Genomic DNA, 24,077 nt, shown 5'->3' on the forward strand with positions numbered 1-24,077 from the left:
AAAACAAAAACAAAACAAAAATAGTTTTCATTTACCAGAGGCTTGCTAGGTGTGTTCCTATTATTTCATTTATTCTTCACAATACCATCCTAGGTAGGGAGTTTTGTTTGTTTGTTTTATAGAGACAGAGTCTCACTCTCACACAGGCTGGAGTGCAGGGGTATATTATAGTTCATTGCATCCTCAACCTCCTGGGATCAAGCAGTCCTCCTGCCTCAGTTTCTGACTAGCTAGGACAACAGGTGTGTGCCATCATGCCTGCCTCATGTAGTTTTATTCCTGTTTTACAATAGAGAATAAGATTCATGAATGTTATCTGATTTTCCCAAAGCACACAATTTAAAAAATGAAGATCTGGAATTCCAACCCAGATAGACTTGATTGCAAAGCGGATGCTCCTTTCCTTGTGTAATACTATTTATTGAATAAGCGTTTAATGAATATTTATTGTGTGACTTAACAGCTTGTTAACGAGCTGCTTTTATCATCTCTATATTCCCCAGACTGATTATGTAATATTCCAGAGAAAGTGATATATGGGATAGTTTTGTGACTTGTTTTTAAGATATGTTATCTGTTTCTTATTTAAGAGAGCTTGTTTCCCAGTGTAACACTGTGGTGATCAGTAAATATTCGTTCATGGAATTGAATTTGATGATTACATCATTTTCTATTAACCCCAAACAACACTTAATTCTGTTATTTAGTAATAAGATGGAAGAAGGAAAGGAAGAGAAAAATGAGAACATTTCATTACAATCATTTTTCCATTACTGACTCTTTTTAATGTAGACAGTCTTGCAAACAGCCACAGTGGAATAATCTAAAGTGATTTTTATTTGCTTTTCCAAAAGATTGATTTCTTTTATGGTATTAACATAAATTTTTATTCTTTGAGGACATAATAGTTGAACAGAGGGTAGGGGCAACCGATAATATGCCCAAGGGTGGGGAAAATTAAATCAGCTTAGATATTAGTTCATAGGCAATCTTTTGAACTTTAGATGGGGGAGAAAAATAGTGTGGGCATTCATTTACTCTCTTTTTAAAATTGAGATATTAATCACATACTGTAAAATCCTCCTTTTTAAATTCTCATTGGTTTTTTGTATATTCAAAAGTTGCTGAATTATCTTCACTTTCTAATTCTAGAAATTTTCTTAGGGTAATTTTCTTCACCCTAAAAAGAAACTCCATATCTATTAGTAATTATTCTCCATTCTGCCCTCCTCAACCCCATCCCTGGCAACCACTAATCTACTTCCCCTATGGATTTCCCTATTCTGGACATTTCATATAAGTGGAATCATATAAGATTGGTTTTTCTATTTGGCTTCTTTCACTTAATGTTTTCTTTTAGTTTTTTTTTCTTGTTGTTGAGACAGAATCTAGCTGTGTCACCCAGGCTGGAGTGCAGTGGCATGATCACAGCTCACTGCAGCCTCTGACCTCCTGGGCGCAAGCAGTTTTCCCACCTCAGCCCCCTGAGTAGCGGGGACAGCAGGTGTGTGCCACCACACCCAGCTAATTTTGTTTTCATTTTTTTTTTTTTTTTTTTTTGAGACGGAGTTTCGCTCTTGTTGCCCAGGCTGGAGTGCATGGCGCGATCTCGGCTCACCGCAACCTCCGCCTCCTGGGTTCAGGCAATTCTCCTGCCTCAGCCTCCTGAGTAGCTGGGACTACAGGCACGCGCCACCATGCTCAGCTAATTTTTTGTATTTTTAGTAGAGACGGGGTTTCACCATGTTGACCAGGATGGTCTCGATCTCTTGACCTCCTGATCCACCCGCCTCGGCCTCCCAAAGTGCTGGGATTACAGGCTTGAGCCACCGCGCCCGGCCCTGTTTTCATTTTTTTAGAGACATGGTCTCACTCTGTTGTCCAGGCTGGTCATTCATTCTTAGTCTTTTTTACCATGCATGCTTTCATTCTTAGTCTTTTTTTTACCATCCCTTTACATAAAGTACCATAGAAAGTGCTGTGGACCTAGAAAGGGATAAAACAAAGCATCTGCTCTCTAGGGATGAAAAGAAGAAAGGAGGCCATTTTGTGAAGAGATGAAGATTGAAAGGTGTGGCCACCTTGCCTACCTCAAGCAGCAGTCCTTTTCTCCACATAGAACCCGAAAGTAGGAGTCTCAGAATCTAATCTCTTCTCTCTCCCCACTCCTGTGAGATTTTTTTGATCTTCAGCTACATTTTCTGCTTTGTGAGAAACCTTATCATCAAATACAATGGCCAAAAACATTACTGACAAGACAGACCCTCCCTCCATGAACTTCGTGTGTTCATTGGAAATCTCAACACACTTGTGCTGAAGAAATCTGATGTGGAGGCAATCTTTTTGAAGTATGACAAAATTGTAGGTTGTTCTGTTCATAAGGGCTTTGCCTTCATTCAATGTTAATGTGAGAAATGCCCAGGCTGCTGTAGCAGAGATGTACGGCTCCTCTTTTGACTTGGACCATGTCTTTTAACGGGATTATTACGATAGGATGTGCAGTTACCCAGCACGTGTTCCTCCTCCTCCTGTTGCTCGGGTTGTAGTGCCCTTGAAACGTCAGCATGTATCAGGAAACACCTCACAAAGGAGCAAAAGTGGCTTCAATTCTAAGATTGGACAGAGGAGATCTTCCAAGTCTGGAAAGTTGAAAGGAGATGAACTTCAGGCCATTAAGAAGGAATTAACCCAGATAAAAATAAGTGGATTCTCTCCTGGAAAACCTGGAAAAAATGGAAAAGGAATAGGAAACAAGCAGTAGAGATGAAGCATGATAAGTTAGAAGAGGAGAAGAGCGGTAGAGACTAATGGGAAGATGGAGTCTGAGGTAGGTGCATATGACTTGGCTGAGGAGGGGACCTACTGGATGATCATGATGATAATGAAGAAGAGGGATGACCAGCTGGAGTTGATCAAGGATGATGAAAAAGAGTCTGAGGAAGAAGAGGATGACAGAGACAGCGCCAATGGCAAAGGTGATTCTTAAGCACATAGTGGGGTTTAGAAATCTTATCCCATTATTTCTTTACCTAGGCACTTGTCTAAGTTCAGATTTTTCACCAGATGCTCTCCCCTAGTATCTTCAGCACATGCTCCCTGTTCTCCCCATTCTTGTCCTTCCCATGTTCATTAATTTATACTGCCCTGTGCCTACTCCCATTTTCACTTCCTTTGACACTCCTAGTAGTTTTGTTAAGTCTTACCCTGTAATTTTTGCTTTTAATTTTGATACCTCTTTATGACAACAATAAAGTGGATGTATAGTTTTTATCAACTGTCTCCAAAATAATCTCTTGTTATGCAAGGAGTACAGTTCTTTTCATTCACGTATAAGTTCAATAGTTGCTTCCTTAACTGCAAAGGCAGTATCTCCTTTAGGTGAGTAGCTCCTGGAAGCAGCTTTGAGTTAGAAAGTATTACACCCCCACATTAGTGTGCTGTGTGGGGCAGTTCAACACAAATGTAAGTGTATTTTTATGAATGAGAGTTGGCATGTCAAACACACCCTCCAGAAAAAAATAATTAGTGTTATAGTCTTAAGATTTGTTTTCTGAAGTTGATACTGTGGGTTGTTTTTGTGAACAGCCTGATGTTTGGGACCTTTCTTCTTCAAAATGAACAAGTCCTTATTAAAAGGGGGAGGGGGAGAATAAAGGGGTAGTTGAGAAGAATAATTTCTTTAAAACACTGCATCTCAGAAATAATTTGTTAGAATACTATTAAATATGAAAAGACAGCTTTCTATAATTGTACTGTCAACTTGTCACTTTTTTCTTGTAGTGCTGAAAAATAAACACGTGGCAACAAGTGTGTTAGGTCACCTTGCAGATTGTTTTTATGTATATACCTTTCTTACCTTTTATGTGAGGATGTTGGGATGAGGGAGGTGTAATCCATATGAGAAAAAATATTTCTCTGGCACAATAATGGATTTTAAAACATTGGTGATTATTTTAACTATTCCTATAGATATGCATATATATATAGAATATACATATGTGCATCTCTCTCTATATATGGTATCTATATCTATATCATATATGTATAATCAAATAGACAAATGTACATAACTAAGGATTTCTACATGCAAGGATTTCTACAACATTTTTACTTGTTGGTACTAAAAGTAATTTCCTTTTCAATGTAGAAGCATTTTAATTGTGGAAATCATTTAATTTCCTTTTTGTGGAATTAATTATATACTGTGAATGGAGAGCTTGGATTTTTCTCATCTTTTAGACATTAAACACATCTCACCAAAATCATACACCAGGATTGTTTTGAAGACTTGCCAACATTCCAAAAACCTCTTCAACCCTTTCATTGTTCTTAGCCAGATTTCCTGAAACTTGACTTTAAAGTTTTTGTTATGATTCTTAAAATAGAAATCAAATTGATATAAAATATAATTTAAACTATTAGATCAATTAGTAACCTTTTTTATTCAACAGTGATTACAGATAATTGAACCTTATAATCACACAGGTAAATGTAGATTTGATAAAAATCTTCACATTTTGATACTTAAGACTTGGGAGCAGAAGCAGCATCTCCAGTTCAACAGAACCAAAGGTTGTAATTACGAGTAGGAGTCGCATCTGATCTTACTTCTAGTCGAATATTATTATAGAGATGGGATCTTGTTATATTGCCTAGGCTGGTCTTGAGCTCTTGGACTCAAGTAATCCTCCCACCTCAGCCTCCCAAAGTACTGGGATTACAGGCATGAGCCACCACTCCCGGCCTCAGTATTATTTTTATTATACCACAATGCCCTCCATATTAACTGCAAGTTGACGTATTTAATCAACCTAGTAATCATTTACTTAAAATTTTTTAGTTATTTTGTGTAAATTAGGCAGACTATTCCACTAAACCAATTCTACCCTTTTTGTTCATATAATGAAAATAAAAAGAGAAGCTTATTTCAATTCAGAATACATTACCCTGGAGAGTTTGTATAAATTCAGGTCAGAGCTATAGCTACACAGCCATCCAGTGTCATAAAAAAGCAATTCATCAATGAGTGATCTCTCCATTCAGAAGTGTGCATTCCTAATATATGGCTATGAGAAACTGTTCTTTTATGATATTTTCATTAAAAGCTTGATTGAAAACTAAAATAAATAGAACAGAGAAGTAATATAATCTTATTATACATGTAGGGTGAACTGCTACTAGATTGTTTGTCTCTGATAGAGTATTTCTCAAACTTTAACAGATATAAAATTCTCCTGGAGTACTTATCTATTAATAAAATCCAGATCCTAAACTGAATGTTTGCTTGAGGTGGGGTCTGGGATTGTGAACATTAAATTAGTACCCCTGGTTATTTGGATGCAGGAGAGGGAGCACTGCCCTTTGAGAAACACTGCTTAAGGACTCCAGTTGTTTTTGATGATTCTGTTCTTCTATTTAGAATTAGAAGTACTTTGGAGGTAAATGACATGAGCTCAAATTCTAGCTCATCTATTTACTAGTTGGTGACCCTGGGCAAGATAACCTCTCTGTGCTTTTCTTCTCTGTATATATTATAAATATCTCATTATGGTAATTAAAGACATAAGATACACTTATACTAGAACCTGACATATATTAAGAGCTATTAAAGTGTTAGCTTTACTTACTGCAACCTCCATCTCCTATGTTCAAGCAATTCTCCTGCCTCAGCCTCCCGAATAGGTGGGACTACAAGTGCACGCCACCATGCCCAGCTAATTTTTGTATTTTTAGTAGAGGTGGGGTTTCAGCATGTTGGCCAGGATGGTTTCAGTCTCTTGACCTTGTGATCCACCTGCTTCTGCCACCCAAAGTGTTGGGATTACAGGCATGAGCTACTGTGCCCGGCCCTGAAAGTGTTAGCTTTTATTAGCATGACTGTTTCTCTCCTTTTTGAATACCGATGTTATAATCAGCTCTCCTTTAACAGATAGGAATTGACCCTATATTTGTCCTAAGCCTTAAAGGATGTTGGTGAGGAAATGCTAAAGATGGTACATGTTCTATATAGTGTTAGGGAGATAACAAAATTGTTTTTCTTCCGTGAATATATTTAAGATTATATGTATAAGATATATCTTAGGGACCTGGGCAAGATGGCTGAAAAGGAAAAGCTCTGGTCTGCAGCAGCCAGCGAGATCAATGCAGAAGGTGGGTGATTTCTGCAATTCCAACTGAGGTACCCAGTTCATCTCATTGGGACTGGTTAGACAGTGGGTACTGCCCACAGAGGGTGAACAGAAGCAGAGTGGGGCGTCGCTTTACCCAGGAAACACAAGGGGTTAGGGAACTTCCTCCCACAGCCAAGGAACTGTGCCCTGAGGAATGGTGCATTCCGGCCCAGATACTACGCTTTTCCCACAGTCGTCGCAACTCGCAGACCAGGAGATTCCCTTGGGTGCCTACATGAACAGGGCTCTGGGTTTCAAGCACAAAACTTGGCAGCCAGACTGCTTCTCTATATTCCTCCTCTCTGGGCAGGACATCTCTAAAAGAAATAAAACTCCCATCTCCCTGGAACAGAGCACCTGGGAGAAGGGGCAGCTGTGGGCACAGCTCCAGCAGACTTAAACATTCCTGCCTGTTGGCTCTGAAGAGAGCAGCAGATCTCCCAGTACAGTGCTCGAGCTCTGCTAAGGGACAGACTGTCTCCTCAAGTGGGTTCCTGATACCAATGCCTCCTGACTGGGAGATACCTCCCAACAGGATGTGACAGGCACTTCATACAGGAGAGCTCTGGCTGGCCTCTGGCAGGTGCCCCTCTGGGAAGAAGTTTCCAGAGGAAGGAACAGGCTGTAATCTTTGCTGTTCTTCAGCCTCTGCAGATGATACCAAGGCAAGCAGGGTCTGGAATGGACCTCCAGCAAACTCCATCAGACCTGCAGCAGAGAGGTTTGACTGTTAGAAGGAAAACTAACAAACAGAAAGGAATCACATCAACACCAACAAAAAGGACGTCCATGCAGAAACCCCATCTGAAAGTCCCCAACATCAAAGACCAAAGGTAGATAAGTCCATGAAAATGAGGGGGAAAAAAAACAGCTCAAAAAGGCTGAAAATTCCAAAAACCAGAACACCTCCTCTCCTCCAAAGGTTCACAACTCCTCGCCAGCAAGGGCACAAAACTGGATAGAGAATGAGTGATGAATTGTTAAAGTCAGCTTCAGAAGGTGGGTAATAATGCCAGGAGCTTGTTCTAACCCAGTGCAAGGAAGCTAAGAACTTTGAAAAAAGGTTAGAGGAATTGCTAACTAAAATAACCAATTTAGAGAATATAAATGACCTGATGGAGCTGGAAAACACAGCACGAGAACTTCTGCATGTACAAGTATCAGCAGCCAAATCAATCAAGCAGAAGAAGATACCAGAGATTGAAAATTAATTTAATGAAATAAAACATGAAGACAAGATTAGAGAAAAATGAATGAAAAGGAATGAACAAAGCCTCCAAGAAATATGGGTCTATGTGAAAAGACCAAACCTACGTTTGGTTGGTGTACCTGAAAGTGACAGGGGAATGGAACCAAGTTGGAAAATACTCGTCAGGATATTATCCAGGAGAACTTCCCCAACCTAGTGAGACAGGCCAACATTCAAATTCGGGAAATACAAAGAACACCACAAAGATACTCCTTAAGAAGAGCAACCCCCAGACACATAATTGTCAGATTCACCAAGGTTGAAATGAAGAAAAAAATGTCAGGGGCAGCCAGTGAGAAAGGTCAGTTACCCACAAAGGGAAGCCCATCAGACTAACAGTGGATCTCTCTACAGAAATCCTACAAGTCAGAAGAGAGTGGAGAAATTTTTAAGAAAGAAAATTCTTTCTTAAAGAATTTTCAACCCAGAATTTCATATCCAGCCACACTAAGCTTCGTAAATGAAGGACAAATAAAATCCTTTACAGACAAGCAAATGCTGAGAGATTTTGTCACCACCGGGCCTGCCTTACCGGAGCTCCTGAAGAAAGCACTAAACATGGAAAGGAAAAACCGGTACCAGTCACTGCAAAAACTTAACAAATTGTAAAGACCATTGCCACTGTGAAGAAACTGCATCAGGCTGGTCCGAAGGTAGTGAGTCACTATCTCAATTGATTGTTCACAGTCAGTTACAGATCAAAGTCCTTGTTCTACTCTCCCCTCTTCTCACTACTGCACTTGACTAGTCTAAAAAAAAAAAAAAGAAACTGCATCAACTAATGGGCAAAATAACTAGCTAGCATCACATACAAATGGAAAAATGTTCCATGCTCGAGGATAGCAAGAATCAATATTGTGAAAATGGCCACACTACCCAAAGTAATATATAGATTCAGCCCTATCCCCATCAAGCTACCATTGACTTTCTTCTTAGAATTAGAAAAAAGCTACTTTAAATTTCATATGGAACCAAAAAAGAGTCCATATAGCCAATACAGCTCTAAGCAAAAAGAAGAAAGCTGAAGGCATTATGCTACCTGACTTCAAACTATACTACAAGGCTGCAGTGACCAAAACAGCATGGTACTTGTACCAAAACAGATATGTAGACCAGTGGAACAGAACAGAGGCCTCAGAAGTAACATCACACATCTAAACCATCTGATCTTTGACAAACCTGACAGAAACAAGCAATGGGGAAAGGATTACCTCCCTAATAAATGGTGTTGGGAAAACTGGCTAGCCATATACAGAAAACTGAAACTGGACCCCTTCCTTACACCTTATAAAAAATTAACTCAAGATGGTTTAAAGACTTAAATATAAGGCCTAAAACCATAAAAACCCTAGAAGGAAACTTAGGCAATACCATTCAGGACATAGGCATGGGCAAAGACTTTATGACTAAAAAACCAAAAGCAACGGCAACAAAAGCCAAAATTGACAAACGGGATCTAATTAAACTAAAGAGCTTCTGCACAACAAACAAACCATCATCAGAGTGAACAGGCTACCTGCAGAATGGGAGAAAATTTTTGCAATCTATCCATCTGACAAAGGGCTAATATCCAGAATCTACAAAGAACTTAAACAAATTTACAAGAAAAAAACAACCCCATCAAAAAGTGGGCTAAAGATATGAACAGACACTTCTCAAAAGAAGACATTTATGTGGCTAACAAACGTAGGAAAAAAAGCTCATTGTCACTGGTCATTAGAGAAATGCAAATCAAAACCACAATGAGATACTATCTCATGGCAGTTAGAATGGTGATCATTAAAAAGTTAGGAAACAACAGATCCTGGAGAGGGTGTGGAGAAATAGGAATGCTTTTACACTGTTGGTGAGGGTGTAAATTAGTTCAACCATTGTGGAAGACAGTGTGGCGATTTCTCAAGGATCTAGAGCCAGGAATACCATTTGACCCAGCAATTCCCTTACTGGGTGTATACTCAAGGATTATAAATAATTTTACTATAAAGACACATGCACATGTATGTTTACAGCAGCACTGTTCACAATAGCAAAGACTTGGAACCATCCCAAATGCTAATCAATAATGGACTGGATAAAGAAATGTGGCGCATATATATATATATATATATATACACACACACACACATATACATACCATGGAATATTATGCAGCCATAAAAAATGATGAGTTCATGTCCTTTGCAGGGACATGGATAAAGCTGGAAACCATCATTTTCAGCAAACTAACAGGAACAGAAAACCAAACACCCCACGTTTCCACTCATAAGTGGGAGTTGAATATTGAGAACACATGGACGCATGGAGGGGAACATCACGCACCGGGACCTGGCGGGTGGTCGGGGGCTAGAGGAGGGATAGCATTAGGAGAAATACCGAATGTAAATGACAGGTTGATTGGTGCAGCAAACCACCATGGCATGTGTATACCTATGTAACAAACCTGTACGTTCTGCACATGTATCCCAGAACTTGAAGTATAGTAATAATAAAGTATGTGTGAACATGTGTGTGTCTGCAGTAGAGAAGCGGAGGTAAAGACCTATGGCTGGAAATACTTAAGACGGCATCAAACTACATATCAAATTGTTACTTTACTTCTGTTTCCCTGGCTTACCTCAGAGTTACCTTGCATAGGATGAAATATCTAATGGAACAGGAAAGAGTCTTTGTGTTTAGCCGCAGCTTTTAGGATGGGAGGAGTCAATGGGAATAATCTGGGCAATGCAACACGTGCATAATGGGAAACCCAAGCCATATGTCATACACCACAGTATTTTTTACAGTTACACAGGTGAAAATGAAATGAAACCAACTCCATCCTTTTCAGAAAAGATGTATTTTCTTTTAAGAAATCTATTTATTTTTATTATAAAAGCAAAATAAAACAGGATCACTTAATTACAAAATATTTTAAAATATGTGCATGACAAATGCTTGGTAAATATACCTCATTGTTTTCGGAGTGTCCCTGATGGGTTCCTTATTCATGACCTACAAATGGTGATTACAAATTTAAGACTTTCTTGGGTATATTTTTTAATTGGGACTAAATACAGAGGTCAGAATTACTCTTGGGATTCTAGTAAGAAGAAATGCAATTGTGAATTATTTTAAGCTCAATGCTATTTAGTCTCTGTTAAAATGATAAAACAAGAATATATACCCACAAAAGTCTTTCAGTAAAGTTATTGCTAAAAGGTATCTTAAAATCTAATTGTTAGCCTTTTTTATACTTGCCAGCTCAGAATGGACAGGTACCTTTTTGTGTGATGAGCCTAACAGAGGCTATGGAAAACATGAGCACTTTCTTCTTCGGAATATAATTGCAGTAACACTGTACCACCTAGTGAAGTCAGAAAAGACAGTTTAGGTAGAAATGTAGTTCTGAGAGCCTTGCGATTATTGCTTTTTGTGTCATTCTGCCTACATTACACTAACTAGGACTTCGGAAATCCTGGAAATAATAAGTTGGACATTTTCTAATTACTGTGTCAGCATGATCAATCATTTTCTAAATTTGCCAGTTTCCTGAAATAGCTTAGCTTATGTTTCTAACACTTTAGAGGAAGCAGCACAGAATTAGTTTCTGTGTTCTCATGTATTTCTATTGGTGTCACAAAAGAAATGAAATATTTGTCTTTGGCAAAAAGACCTGTCCACCAAACTTCAATTAATGAGTACAAGAATTAGAAATCAAAACTTTGTTTAGTCTAAGGAAAAACAATTCTTTAAACTGTAACCACATGGCTGTTTCTTGTTTGCATCAACTCTGGGTGACTGTTATTGTCTTCTGTGAATTCTCTGGGGCAGTGGCCTGACTTTGTTGAATGAGCCAATTGTTTTCCTTTGTGTTGCCCATCTAGTAAGTTCCCATCTGGTTTGTATCAGACTGTTTTCACAGCCAACAACTGCTGCCTTCTCTATATCCTGACACTTCGGGGCCCCACGCTGTCGAAGCACTGCTGCGATGGCCTTGCTGGCAGGGCCTATACAGCTGTGCCTTACAGCTTGGAACTATTACCCAGAGTAATGGTAACACAGAAGTTGGACTGGCCCTTATTCCCATTGGTGTCGTGTGTACAGTGAGCAGAAACCCACGCTCTCCCTCTCTCCCCCTTGCCCCGAAACTTGCTGTTGAACAGAAAGTCTTGAAAGCTCTTATTTTAGGTTGTGAAATGGTGGTATTCTTATTTTCTAGTGGCTTCCTGTATTTGAAAGCTCATTTTTCATTCTTTCACTGTTTCAAAAGTTACCAGGTCTGGCCTTAGGGAAGTGAACTGGTCACTATGTCACATTTAATTTTTGTTTCCATATTTAGTTAGGAATGGCTAGAGATGTCAAAACCTACTGTCAAGGCTACACAGACGATACAGTGTATTTTTGGTGATAATCACAAGCCACAGTTTGAGAGAAGTTTTCATATTTAGGAAGGGTTTCCATATCAGAAAATAGATTTTCTGTGTATAGATATAGAGGCACTTAGCTTCAAACTGCTTAGTAAATATTAGGGAGTTACTTTGCCTTCAGCTTTGCTACTTATCAAATGACATTTATAAGAATGTTATAATAATGACCTTCTCTAACAATCTGTGACCCGTTGTAATATAGGTGAATTAGAATTATGGGCATTAACTATTGACAAAGATATAATTAAGTGTAGTTATGATGTTAATATTATTATTATTTAATATTAAATTGCTTAATAGACATAAACTGCTTAATAGACATAAACTGAAACAGCAAACTTCTTTTGTACCAAAGAAAGGAATTAAATGTGAATTGATGATGTATTAAGATTTTTTGATCAAGCAGAAGAAAAGATATCAGAGGTCGAAGACCAACTTAATGAAATAAAACAAAAAGACAAGATTAGAGAAAAAAGGATAAAAACGAGCAAAGTCTCCAAGAAATATGGGACTATGTGGAAAGACCTAATCTACGTTTGATAGGTGTACCTGAATGTGACGAAGAGAATCAATCCAAGCTGGAAAATATGCTTCAGGATATTATTCAGGAAAACTTTCCCAACCTAGCAAGGTAGGACAATATTCAACTCCAGGTAACACAGAGAACACTTACAAGATATTCCTCAAGAAGACCAACCTCAAGGCACATAATCGCCAGATTCACCAGGGTTGAAATGAAGGAGAAAATACTGAGGGCAGCCAGAGAGAAAGGTCAGGTTACCCACAAAGGGAAGCCCATCAGACTCACAGCAGATCTCTCAGCAGAAACCCTACAAGACAGAAGAGAGTGGGGGCCAATATTCAACATCCTTAAAGAAAAGAACTTTCAACCCAGAATTTTACATCCAGCCAAACTAAGATTCATAAGCGAAGGAGAAATAAAATCTTTTGTGAACAAGCAAGCACTCAGAGATTTCATCACCACCAGGCCTGCTTTACAAGAGCTTCTGAAAGAACCACTACAAATAGAAAGGAACAACCAATATCAGCCTTTCTAAATAATACCAAAAAATAAAGAACATCAACATAATTAAGAACTTGCATCAACTAATGGGCAAAACAGCCAGCTAACATTAAATGGCAGTATCAAACTCACATATATTGTTATTAATTCTAAATTTAAATTGACTAAATCCCCCAATCCAAAGACACAGACAGGCAAAAAAAGCCAAGACCCATTGGTATGCTACATGCAGATCTATCTCACATGCAAGGATACACAAAGACTCAAAACAAAGGGTTGGAGAAAAATTTACCAACCAAATGGAGAGCAAAAATAAATAAATAGAAAGCAGGAGTTGCAATTTTTGCTGATAAAATAGACTTTACAGCAACAAAGATCAAAAGAAGCAAAGAAGGATATTACATAATGATAAAAGGATCAATGTAACAAGAAGAGCTAAAGATCGTAAATATATACGCACCCAATACAGGAATACCCAGGTATCTAAGACTTATAAAGAGACTTGGACTCCCACACAATAATAGTGGGAGACTTCAACATCAATATTAGACAGATCAATGAGGCAGAAAGTTAACATCGATATCCAGGACTTGAACTCAGATCCGGAACAAGTAGACTTAATTAACATTTATAGAACTCTCTACTTTAAATACACAAAATATACACTCTTATCAGTACCACATCACACCTATTTATAGGTTTAAATGAAATATTGGTTGGCTGCTTGTTATTTTCTTCCCTCATTTTTTTTTTATGTCTCTATTATTAAACACAATTACAGGCATACCCATTTTTAGACTGCATTCTGGCCCGGGCAATAAAGCAGCACCCCTGTTCTCTCTCCCTCTTCCTCTTCCTCTTTAAAAAAAAAAAAAAAGAAAGGTTCTATGTTGCGGCATGTGCTGTGAATGCAAGGCTATCACGCTGTTCGCTCGGTTACACTCACGCACGCACCCGCGCACCCCGTCACATACGTACATTTGCTTGTGCAAATGTACGTGCAAAATGGTCACACCCCCACCCCCACCTGCGCACACGGGCTGCTGCGCACTCACCTCGGCCAGTGCATCAGGTGGCAAATACTGTAAAGATTAGTTAAAACTGGATTATAGTTTGTGATTTCAATTAAATCAAGTGGCTGATTGTCATAGAGCATGAAGTATCCTAGATAGTAAGCCTTGTGTGAGTTAAACTGCAGCAACAACAAAAACTCACCTTCTGCTTCTGAATAATTTTAGTGCACTGGTATTTCAAGGTTCCTAGAAAATAAAATAGAAAGGAATTCATCTTTGTAGTCATCAGGACAGCCTATGACTTAGCATAACTGTTTATTTGATATTAAAGGCTACCTAGTAATGATAGTAATTTGGCTATTTTATCATTGGAAAAAATGTTTAAAACTACAAAGGTATCATCTTCTAATTGCTGAAACTAACCTATTGGCTTTTTCAATTTTAACTTTTTTTTGGAAGAATAATATACATTCAGAAAAGTATACATATCGTAAGTGCACAGCTCAAAGAATTTTCACAAATACAATACACTTGTGCAAGCAGTATCTAGCTCAAGAAATTGAACATTGCCAGACCCCCGAAGGCCCTCAGGCTCCCTTTCAGCCACCTTATCAACTCCCACAAGCATAAAAACACCATTCGGACTTCTAACAACCTAGATTAGTCTCCTTGTTTGTACTTTATATTAATGAAATCATACAGTATGTATGGCTTCTTCAGCAGGCAAACCTATTGAAGTTTTTAAGATTCTTTTAGTTTTTAAACTATTATGGCATGGTTTTATAAAGAATGTTCTGAGAGGAATTTGTTTTAGTAGCTGTTTCACAGGCTGTTCAATTAACAGGAAGTGAGTTGTAGATAAAGTTGTCTACTAAGACATAGAGACTCAGTTCTCAACCAAATTTTAATGCTGGAATGTCCCTCTAGACATTCTTGCCCCTAAAAGGCAGGCACTCTCTCTGTCATAACACCAACAGCAATACAGTCGAGTACTTAAATGCTTTTTAATGAGCTTTCATAATTAAATGCACATTACTCAAGTTAATTGTGATTTGCATTCAGGATATGTGGGTCATCTATTTTTTGAATTAACTATCAACTTCTTGGTAGTTAGATTTATACTTTTATGCTGCCAGGATCCTATTTCTGAAAATGCTATTATTTGAGAGAGTTGGTGTACCTAGTAGATATGCAGCCACTGAGTAACTTAATTTGGAGTATCTGGCCAGGTTATTTAACAAGTTCTAACTTTTTGATATATTTTTAAGTACCCTAATAATTTCTTGGATTTTCTTTTAGTGAACTAAGATTAGTATAAAAATGCAGCTATCCTGTTACTAATTTTATATTTCTCCTTATTAGATTTTGTTTTAAATTTTGGACATCATCCCTTTAAAAATTTATGTTTTGTTTTGTGAGTTAAAAATTCACATTTTGGGGGCTTCATCTTTATATCCTTGTTTTGCAGTTAACAGCCTTATAGTTTTATACTGTTTTCTTAAATAATCCGTAAAGAATTTGTTTAAAACAATACTATAAAGATTTACAGATATAAGTATTGCTATAACAGTGACTCTTACTGAAAATAGCATTAAAGAGTCAGAAGATAAACTTTCAAGCCCAAAATAATTTTTTTAAACATAAGAGTACAACCATTATAAAGCCCAAATTTCTAGTTTTTTAATACCAATTTTTATAGATTTTATTTTAGATTCAGGGGGTACATGAGTATGTTTATTACATGGATATATTGGTGTATTGCTGAAGTGAGGGGGATTGCGCTTCTAATTGTGAACATTGTACTTGATAGGTTATTTTTCAACCCTGCCCCCACAAACCCGGATCTTGGAGTTTTCGTTGTCTATTATTTCCATCCATATGTCCATGTGTACCCATTGTTTAGCTCCCATTTATAAATGAGAATATGTGGTCATGTGTCTTCTGCTTCTGAGTTAGTTCACTTAGAATAGCAGCCTCCAGCTGCATCTATGTTGCTAGAAAGAACACGATTTCATTCTTTCTTATGGCTGTGTAGTATTCCTTGAAAAATACCAATTGTTGAAAAGCTTGTATACTAACTATAACATGACTTACTTTCAGTTGGCACCATAGATAGCAACAGTATTTTGAATGATTATTTGAAATGAAAAGCTAAAATACTGAAATAAGGTGAGTGTTTGGAAAAGGCAGAGTGTGTACAAGTAGTGTAATACCAGTACCCGCTGTGTGCCTTCAATTAAAGATTTTTCAGCAGTATCCCTGCTTTTCCAGGCTGGAATTCTATTTCCAAATCTAAGATCACTTGTTTTTTATTTTGTAGCATCTTCAAACATTTAAGTAAAAGTTAAAAGTCAGCTTTTTGTGGTAAAGATAGAAATATAAATTATATTTATAGTTAATATATAACTCAATTTCTAGTCAGTATTGCTCATTCAAAATTTCCATAGAAATGTTAATAGAAATTTGTAGATGAAATAATTCCAAAATGTTCCTTCTATTCCATAGAAATGCTAATAGAAATTTGTAGATGAAATAATTCCAAAATTTTCCTTCTAATCTTTTGACTTCAATACCAGTAAGTGTCATGTTTTTTCAGTTTTGATTGGCAATATAAAGAATTGTAAGAACTGACAAACTTGAGAAGCAGTTTTCAAGTTGTGTTGACCTAGTTGTAGGCTATCTTTGCTACTTTAATCAACTGCAGAGCACAATACTCACCCTTCCAATAAACCACATTAATTAAAAAGTGAGAATTATGAAGCTACTACTTAAAAGTAGTCAACTCTGATATTGTGAGAGTGGCTTTTTTTTAAAAACTATTAAAGATATCACTGTAGAAGTCAAGATTCTCCCTGTTTTGATTGAGCAGAGTTTTGTTTATGTTTACAATAACAACAACAACAATATGTCATAGTTACCAATTATGTACACTTCCTTTATGTGACATACTCTGCTAAGATCCTTGATCAACCCAATTAGGTAGGTAATAGTCTCATTACTTGCTATAAAAAGTTGTTCTTCAATGGAAGGGGCCTCTGAGGTGGTATTGACACCTTTGTTTTCATATTTATACTATATGTTCTTTGTAGATTTGAAAGGGAGCTCTATTAAGCGGGAGGGACCAAGCAGTAATAATTTCTCTCCCTCTCTAACTCTTGGAAATTTAGAAACAGAGTAAGAAGTGAACATAGATAGCATGTAACCATTAATATCATAGTAAGTACTTTTAATGCATTTAAAGATTTTTAAAAAATTATATCACAGTTGAGCAGGGCATAGTGGCAGGACCTGTAGTCCTAGCTACTAGGAAGGCTGAGATGGCAGGATGACAGGATCTCTTGAACCCAGGAGGTCAAGGCTGCAGTGAGCTGTGATTGTACCACTGCGCTCCAGCCTGGGTGACAGAATGAGACCCCCACGTCTTTAAAAAACAAACAAAACCTGTATCACAGCTGGATGTTTAATTTTGGTCTATTTGTGTATATCAAATATCTAATTTGTATTTTTCCATTCGTCCTTATAAAACTATATGTTTGTAAGTTTTCTACAGTATAGCTACAATAGTTTAACATGAATGTTTATCTCCAGTGAGAATATATTGCCCAGCATAATGAAATATGCAATGCTTATAATCTTGCTCATTTCAAGATCATAAAAATCTACCCAAATTTTTAGAAAATTTTTAATTTAGAAATTGTTTTGATTTTTAATTTTTTGTGAATATTGAGTGGGTATATGTATTTATGGGTTACATGAGATATGTTGATACAGGCATGCAGTGTGTAATAATCACATCAGGGTAAATGGAGTATTCATCTCCTCAAGCAGTTATCCTTTTTGTTACAAACAATCCACTAATACTCAGTTATTTAAAAATGTGCAATTAAATTATTTTTTACTACTGTCACCCTTCTGTGCTAGCAAATTACTGTCTTACTCATTCTTTCTATTGTTGTTTTTTTTTTAACCCATTAACCGTTCCCACTTCCCTACCAGCTGTGGTAACCATTCTTCTACTGTCTATCTGCATGGGTTCAGTTGTTTTCTTTTTCTTTTTTTTTTTTCCAGCCTGGCATTGTTCCCCAGGCTGGTGTGCAATGACACCATCTTGGCTCACTGCAACCTCTGCCTCCTGGGTTCAAGCCATCCTTCCCCCTCAGCCTCCCAAGTAGCTAGGTCCACAGGCACAAGCCACCACACCTGGCTACTTTTTGTATTTTTTGTAGAAACTGGGTCTCGCCATTTTGCCCAGGCTGGTCTTGAACTCCTAAGCTCAAGCGATCCACCTGCCGCAGACTCCCAAAGTGTTTGGATCACAGGCATGAATCACCTCACGGGCCTGTTTTCATTGTTAACTCCCACAAATAATTGAGAACCTTCAAAGTTTGTCTTTCTGTGCCTGGCTTATTTCACTCAACATAATGACCTCCAGTTCTATCCATATTGTTGCAAAAGACAGGATCTCATTCTTTTTCATGGCTAAATAACATCCATTGTGTACATGTACCACCTGAAATTTTTGTGAAATAAAAGAAGCTTGAGAGGTAACTGATTTTTATCTTAAAGAAAATTAGAAAAGAAATACTGATTATGCAACATTATAATTTTTTTTCATATCACCCTGCCCCAAGAATTTGTTTGAAATAACAGTTATAGAATGTTGTTAATTAACTGTACTTCACAGCACTGATTAACAGCATCAAAACGAAGCCATGCCCTCGGTATCCAGGGTATCTTGTTGGCCTGAGACCTATATGTGCTACAGGTTTCTGTCTTCAGTTAACTTTCCAATTCTCTAGCCATAAAATAGAGTTTTTCCTCAGCCTATTTTACCTTAATACTAAATATTCACTTTGGTATAATAGCATTGGTATAATAGTGTATTGCTCTTCTGTGCCCCCTGACAGTTTTATTGCTTGTTTCCTACTGATTGTATTGAGTAATATGCCCAAGGCTGGCCTAGGAAGAAGGGAGATTCTAAAACTCTTTTTGTAATTATTAAATTATTAGGTAGGAGAATCTGTGAAAACTTTTCATCTTGGAAGAAATGACCCATGAATTTCCTTTATTTAATACAAATTTCAGATTCTCTCATTTGCTTTCCCCTCTCCCTCAGCTGTGATGCATAAAGACAATAATCTGTTAGGTAAAGTATTTTCTATTGATAGTCATTCAAATTCAGCTGTTTAACTTTATGAGAATAACGGTGGGAATACATTTGGTTTGTGTTATTTTAGTGAATAGGAATGACTCATGATTATTTCTATGCTTAAGTGCTTTTCTTCTGAAAAAATAAATTTTTATTTGGTTTCACCAGGTGATATGGATCGGACACAAATTGAGCCCAATCTGTACCTCACATCTGTATTTACAGGTAAGATTTTTACTTTAAAAGTTCTTGAACTCGGAGCTGTACAGATTTTTTCATTTCCTTATTCTTTCTTTCTTAATAACCAACACAGTAGAAATACTAATAGCAATTTTTAATTCTTCTGAAATATCTGTAAATTCACCCCAGGTATAAACTCAGCTCTCCAAAAGGCCTAAGTTAGGGGACAGAAAAAGAAACCTATTTTTTCACTTTGGAAAGTTTATAAAATGATGAATTAAAAGGCTGCAGGTATGGTATTCAGAGCAGTGAGGACAGGACTTGAGATAATTCCATCTGGGGGAGGTTATTTGTTGGGACAGGACACTGTTTAAACTTTGAAGTCAGTTTTAAACAAAGTGAAGCAGCTGGAACCTGGCATAAGAAGAAACAGATCTCTCACATTAATGATTGCTTTTTAGAGGAAAAAGAATTGGAGTTGTTTTTACAGGTGCCAGAACATTTATTCTTCTTATAAGAACTGCTTTGTTTTTACCTTAAATTGTAAATTTTAAAATAAGCATTTGTCAACTCATTTGAAAAACAAAAAAGTAATAGGATTTACATGCCTAAAATATATTTTGGGATGTTACCCTTTTTAAAACATGAATAAGAAAAGAAATGTTTAAGAGTGACTAATTCTGGAAAGCAGAATTAAATAAAATATTGCATACTGTATACTTCACATCAAATGATGAGGCACCTTCTTCATCAAGACTTGCATTTATTCTCAAACACTGGGGCTTTGATGTTGCACAATCTGTAGGACGGGGTTAAGTATGTGAAGAGAATTGAATACAGCAGGGGAGTTTAGCAGCTGCTTACACAGGAATTGGCGCAAGAGTGGATGAGCCCAGGGTGGACAGGAAAAATGCTTCAAGTACTCAATAAAACATGGATGAAATACTGTAACATTTTCACAGACAGCTAGGAAGCAACTGCATTGCTGGAACTCAGGGATGATTTTAAAGACAAGATCTAGTCAGCATGAATCTAAGTAAGCTGCTAGCAAAGAGCAATCAGACTCTCTAGGTAAAAACAAATCAATTTGGTTCAGCAGTCATTTCAAGTTCTACTATTTGCCCAGCATCCTGCTGAGCCTTTGTAGAATGCAGAGGTAAATAAGACACAGTCACTGTCCTAGTGGAGCACATATTTAACGGCAACAACAGACTTACAAGTTAGTAACAATAATACAAGGTGATAAGTCACAAATACTGTGTACTTGCTATACTAGTCACTCAGAACACAAAGACTGTCAGTTCCAGAGACTGTCTATGCTCTTAAGGAATGCATTGTCTGGAAGAAATGACAGATACATAAATAATTACAGTGCAGTTTGGTAAGTGCTGCAGTCAAGTTGCAGAGAATAAGACAGCCACAATTAACAGGAGAGGAACTAATATTTCACCACTATCACTGGAAAAACAATTCAGAGAATTGAATCCTACCATTCATTATATAGCATATTACTTAAATTATAGTTTATCTTTTACTTATTTTTATAAATCCAACATCCAAAACAGAAAACATAAAATTTCTTTATGAATTTTAAATATTCCTAAAGCGAAAACTTGGAATTACAAAAGTCTAAAAAGTGTATTAAATTATGTCTCAGGAAGCTTCTAATGCATGGACTGACTCCATGGCATGCCCAGCTTAAATGCATGCCAGGTTAAATGACATACTGCAAACCCATGAAATCAAGGAACAGTCTTTTTTATAGACCTGAAAACAGCTGTTGAAACAATTACATCATAATGACTTGACTGTGCAAATTTAAAAAGTCAAACTTTAAAGGCATCAAACTATATTTAATAGAGGTAGAAGATTTATATTTGCTTTCATGGTGATTTATTAAAATGTTATGTCTTTTCTTTTAAAAAATGTTAATTTTTTATGAATGTTACCCTTTTCGCCTGTTCACAATAATCTAAGTGATGCTTTTTTAAAATATTCCCAGTTAAAGAGTTCTCTTGCAAAGTTCTAAAACTGTGGTTTAGCTTGTGTAAATGAATATTTTAAAAAGCTTTCGGCCGGGGTGGTGGCTCACGCCTGTAATCCCAGCACTTTGGGAGGCAGAGGCAGGCGGGTCATGAGGTCAGGAGTTCGAGACCAGCCTGACCAACACGGTGAAACCCTGTCTTTACTAAAAATACAAAATTAGACAGGCATGGTGGCATGCGCCTGTAATCCCAGCTACTCAGGAGGCTGAGACAGGAGAATTGCTTGAACCCAAGAGGTAGAGGTTGTAGTGAGCCAAGGTCACGCCACTGCACTCCAGCCTGGGCGACACCTCAAAAAAAAAAAATTTTTTTTTTCCCAAAGTGTACATTAACAAATACCTTTAGATAAGATGGTACATTTTAATGATATAACTTCTTGATTAAAACACCGTTAACTGGAGTTTAAACTAGCATAACAATTTGGAGGCCTTCCAGACTACACTCTTTCCCCCTTCCCTCCTTTTTTCTTAATTGCGTTTCAGTGAAAAATTCTTATTTTTCCTTCTAAAGCAGAGTACCTTTTGCAGTCCACCCTCAGCCTCATTGCCTCTTGGATAGTGACTTTCCAATTACATAAAAGTAAGGACCGATCTGTTTGATTGCTTTCTATGTTCCAGCACTATACAAAGCACTTTGTATGTATTATCTCACTGAATCCTCATAAAAACCTCTGAAGTAGGTACTCATATTTTTTTTAATAGTTGAGAAAACTGGGGTTCAGATAACTTACATAACTTTTTCAGTCTCTTGTTATTTTGTATCCCTCTTACCCCTTACCTATTTTTCTTTATAGTACCTACTACTTTTTGTTATATTAGATGTTTGTTTTATTACTTGTGATTCATCCCATAAGCCCAACAGAATGTGCAGCCAGTGAGGCTGAAGCCTTTGTTTTCTTCACTGCTGTATTCTCTAGAGTCTAGAACGGTGCCAGGCACAGTTGATATTTTGTTGGATGGATGGATGAACTCAGCTCTGCCCTGTTCCAGAATCCATTCTCTTATCCCCCTCTGCCTTCTACTGCTTCCCATACAGAAGCCTCACTCTAGCAGTCTGGGTGGGGCCATTCCTAAGTGACCTAATTTGGACCCTCGTCTTGACCTGTCATAAAGGGGCTTGTGCTTCAAACTTCAAACTGCTCCTCTTCTTAGCTGCTCCTATCATTCATTACGTAGCAGAACTTAAATGGAATCACCCTCATCTACCCTTAAAAGTATAATTTTTATGTGGGTAATTAAGGTATTTGGTTTAGTGTGTTGTAGTCTCAGCTCTAACAATTATTAATTAATTAGGTGAGTTATACTAGGCTTTCTTTTTTGAAAACCATCCTTAATTTTGTGTGACTCTTTACTGTTCTAGGAATCTTCTTATTTTTCTTTCTGATACTTCCTTTTGTTTTCCTTTATTCATCTTTCCTTACTCTTCCCCACATTTTTGTCATTATTGCTATTCTCAGTCTACTTCTTCTCCCTAGTTGATTGTAATTCTCATTGCTCCATTATATTTGTGTAGATGACTGCTAATTCTCTATTTCCAAAACTGCGTCACAGTCTTCAATCTTTGACTCTAGTTGCCTCCTGGAGAAGTCCATTCACACATCTTGCAGGCGTTCAGATTCATCAGGTGGATAGCTGGTCCCAGTACCTTCCCATCTCTTTGTACATCAGTAGCCCCCAAGTTTGTTGTGTTCTTATTACTGGCTAGTCAGTCAACGAAATCTGTCATTTGAGAGTGAAACTTGATAAGTCTCCATCCAAAATATCTTGACTCTATTTCCACTGCCAAGGATCATCAGATCTTCCATGGACGATTTTTATAGATCCCTCTCCTCTGTCCTTATTTTCTAAAGAGCTATTAGAATGATTTTTACCTTTTTTAAAAAAAAACTTTTATTTTAGGTTTGGGGGTACATATGAAGAATGTTTCTTGTATAGTATTTCATCACCCAGTTATTAAGCTGAATACACAATAGTTATTTTTTCTGCTTCTCTTTTTCCTCTCACCCTCCAACCTCAAGTAGATCCCAGTTTTTATTGTTCCCTTCTATGTGTTCATGAGTTTTCATCATTTAGTTCCTGCTTGTAAGTGAGAACATGCAGTATTTGGTTTTCTGTTCCTACATTAGTTTGCTAAGGATGATAGCTTCCAGCTTCATCCATATTCCTGCAAAAGACATGATCTTGTTCTTTTTTATGGCTGCATAGTATTCCATGGTAAACATGTACCACATTTTCTTTATCCAATTTGTCATTCGTGGGCATTTGGGTTGATTCCATGCCTTTGCTCTTGTGAAAAGTGCTGCAGTGAACATCTGCCTACATGTGTCTTTATGGTAGAATGATTTACATTCCACTGAGTATACACCTAGTAATGGAATTGCTGGGTCGAATGGTAGTTTTGCTTTTAGCTCTTTAAGGAATCACCATACTACTTTCCACAATGGTTGAACTAATTGACACTCCTACCAAGTGAGTAAGTGCTCCCTTTTCTCCGCAACCTCACCAGCATCTGTTATTTTTTAGCTTGTTAATAATAGCCATTCTGACTGGTGTGAGATGGGACCTCATTGTGGTTTTGGCTTGCATTTCTCTAATAAGTAGTAATGTTGAGCTTTTATTCATATGCTTGCTGGCCCCATGTATGTCTTCTTTTGAAAGGTGTTTGTTGATGTCCTTTGGGGTTGTTTTTCTCTTGTAAATTTGTTTTATAGATGCTGGATATTAGGCCATACATTTGCTCAAATTACTCCTCTGCTCAAAATCTTTTGTGACTCTTTACTGCTTTTACCAGGCTTTTCCCTGGCCTTCCTTTATAGCCTCATCTCACCATTCCTCCTATCCA

At 37.3% G+C, this 24,077-nt stretch overlaps 1 protein-coding gene and 1 pseudogene across 4 annotated transcripts in view; both read left to right on the plus strand.

Moving 5' to 3' along the window:
- KIAA0586 (KIAA0586 ortholog) overlaps positions 1-24,077 on the plus strand; it is a 121,760-nt gene that overhangs the window by 92,452 nt on the left and 5,231 nt on the right. For 3 of the 4 annotated variants that reach the window (XM_032251195.1, XM_032251196.1, XM_032251198.1), the window contains one exon: positions 19,180-19,236. In XM_032251195.1, the coding sequence (XP_032107086.1) occupies positions 19,180-19,236 (57 nt within the window). Of the gene's footprint in view, positions 1-2,021; positions 3,244-19,179; positions 19,237-24,077 lie in introns of those variants that run through there. The other variant, XM_032251197.1, reaches the window with a different exon arrangement.
- On the plus strand, positions 2,234-3,244 carry LOC116532097 (annotated as a pseudogene).

This window comes from Sapajus apella, unplaced genomic scaffold (genome assembly GCF_009761245.1).
Source record: "Sapajus apella isolate SASKATOON/1434 unplaced genomic scaffold, GSC_monkey_1.0 scaffold74, whole genome shotgun sequence".
In the NCBI taxonomy this organism is placed as follows: Eukaryota; Metazoa; Chordata; class Mammalia; order Primates; family Cebidae; genus Sapajus; species Sapajus apella.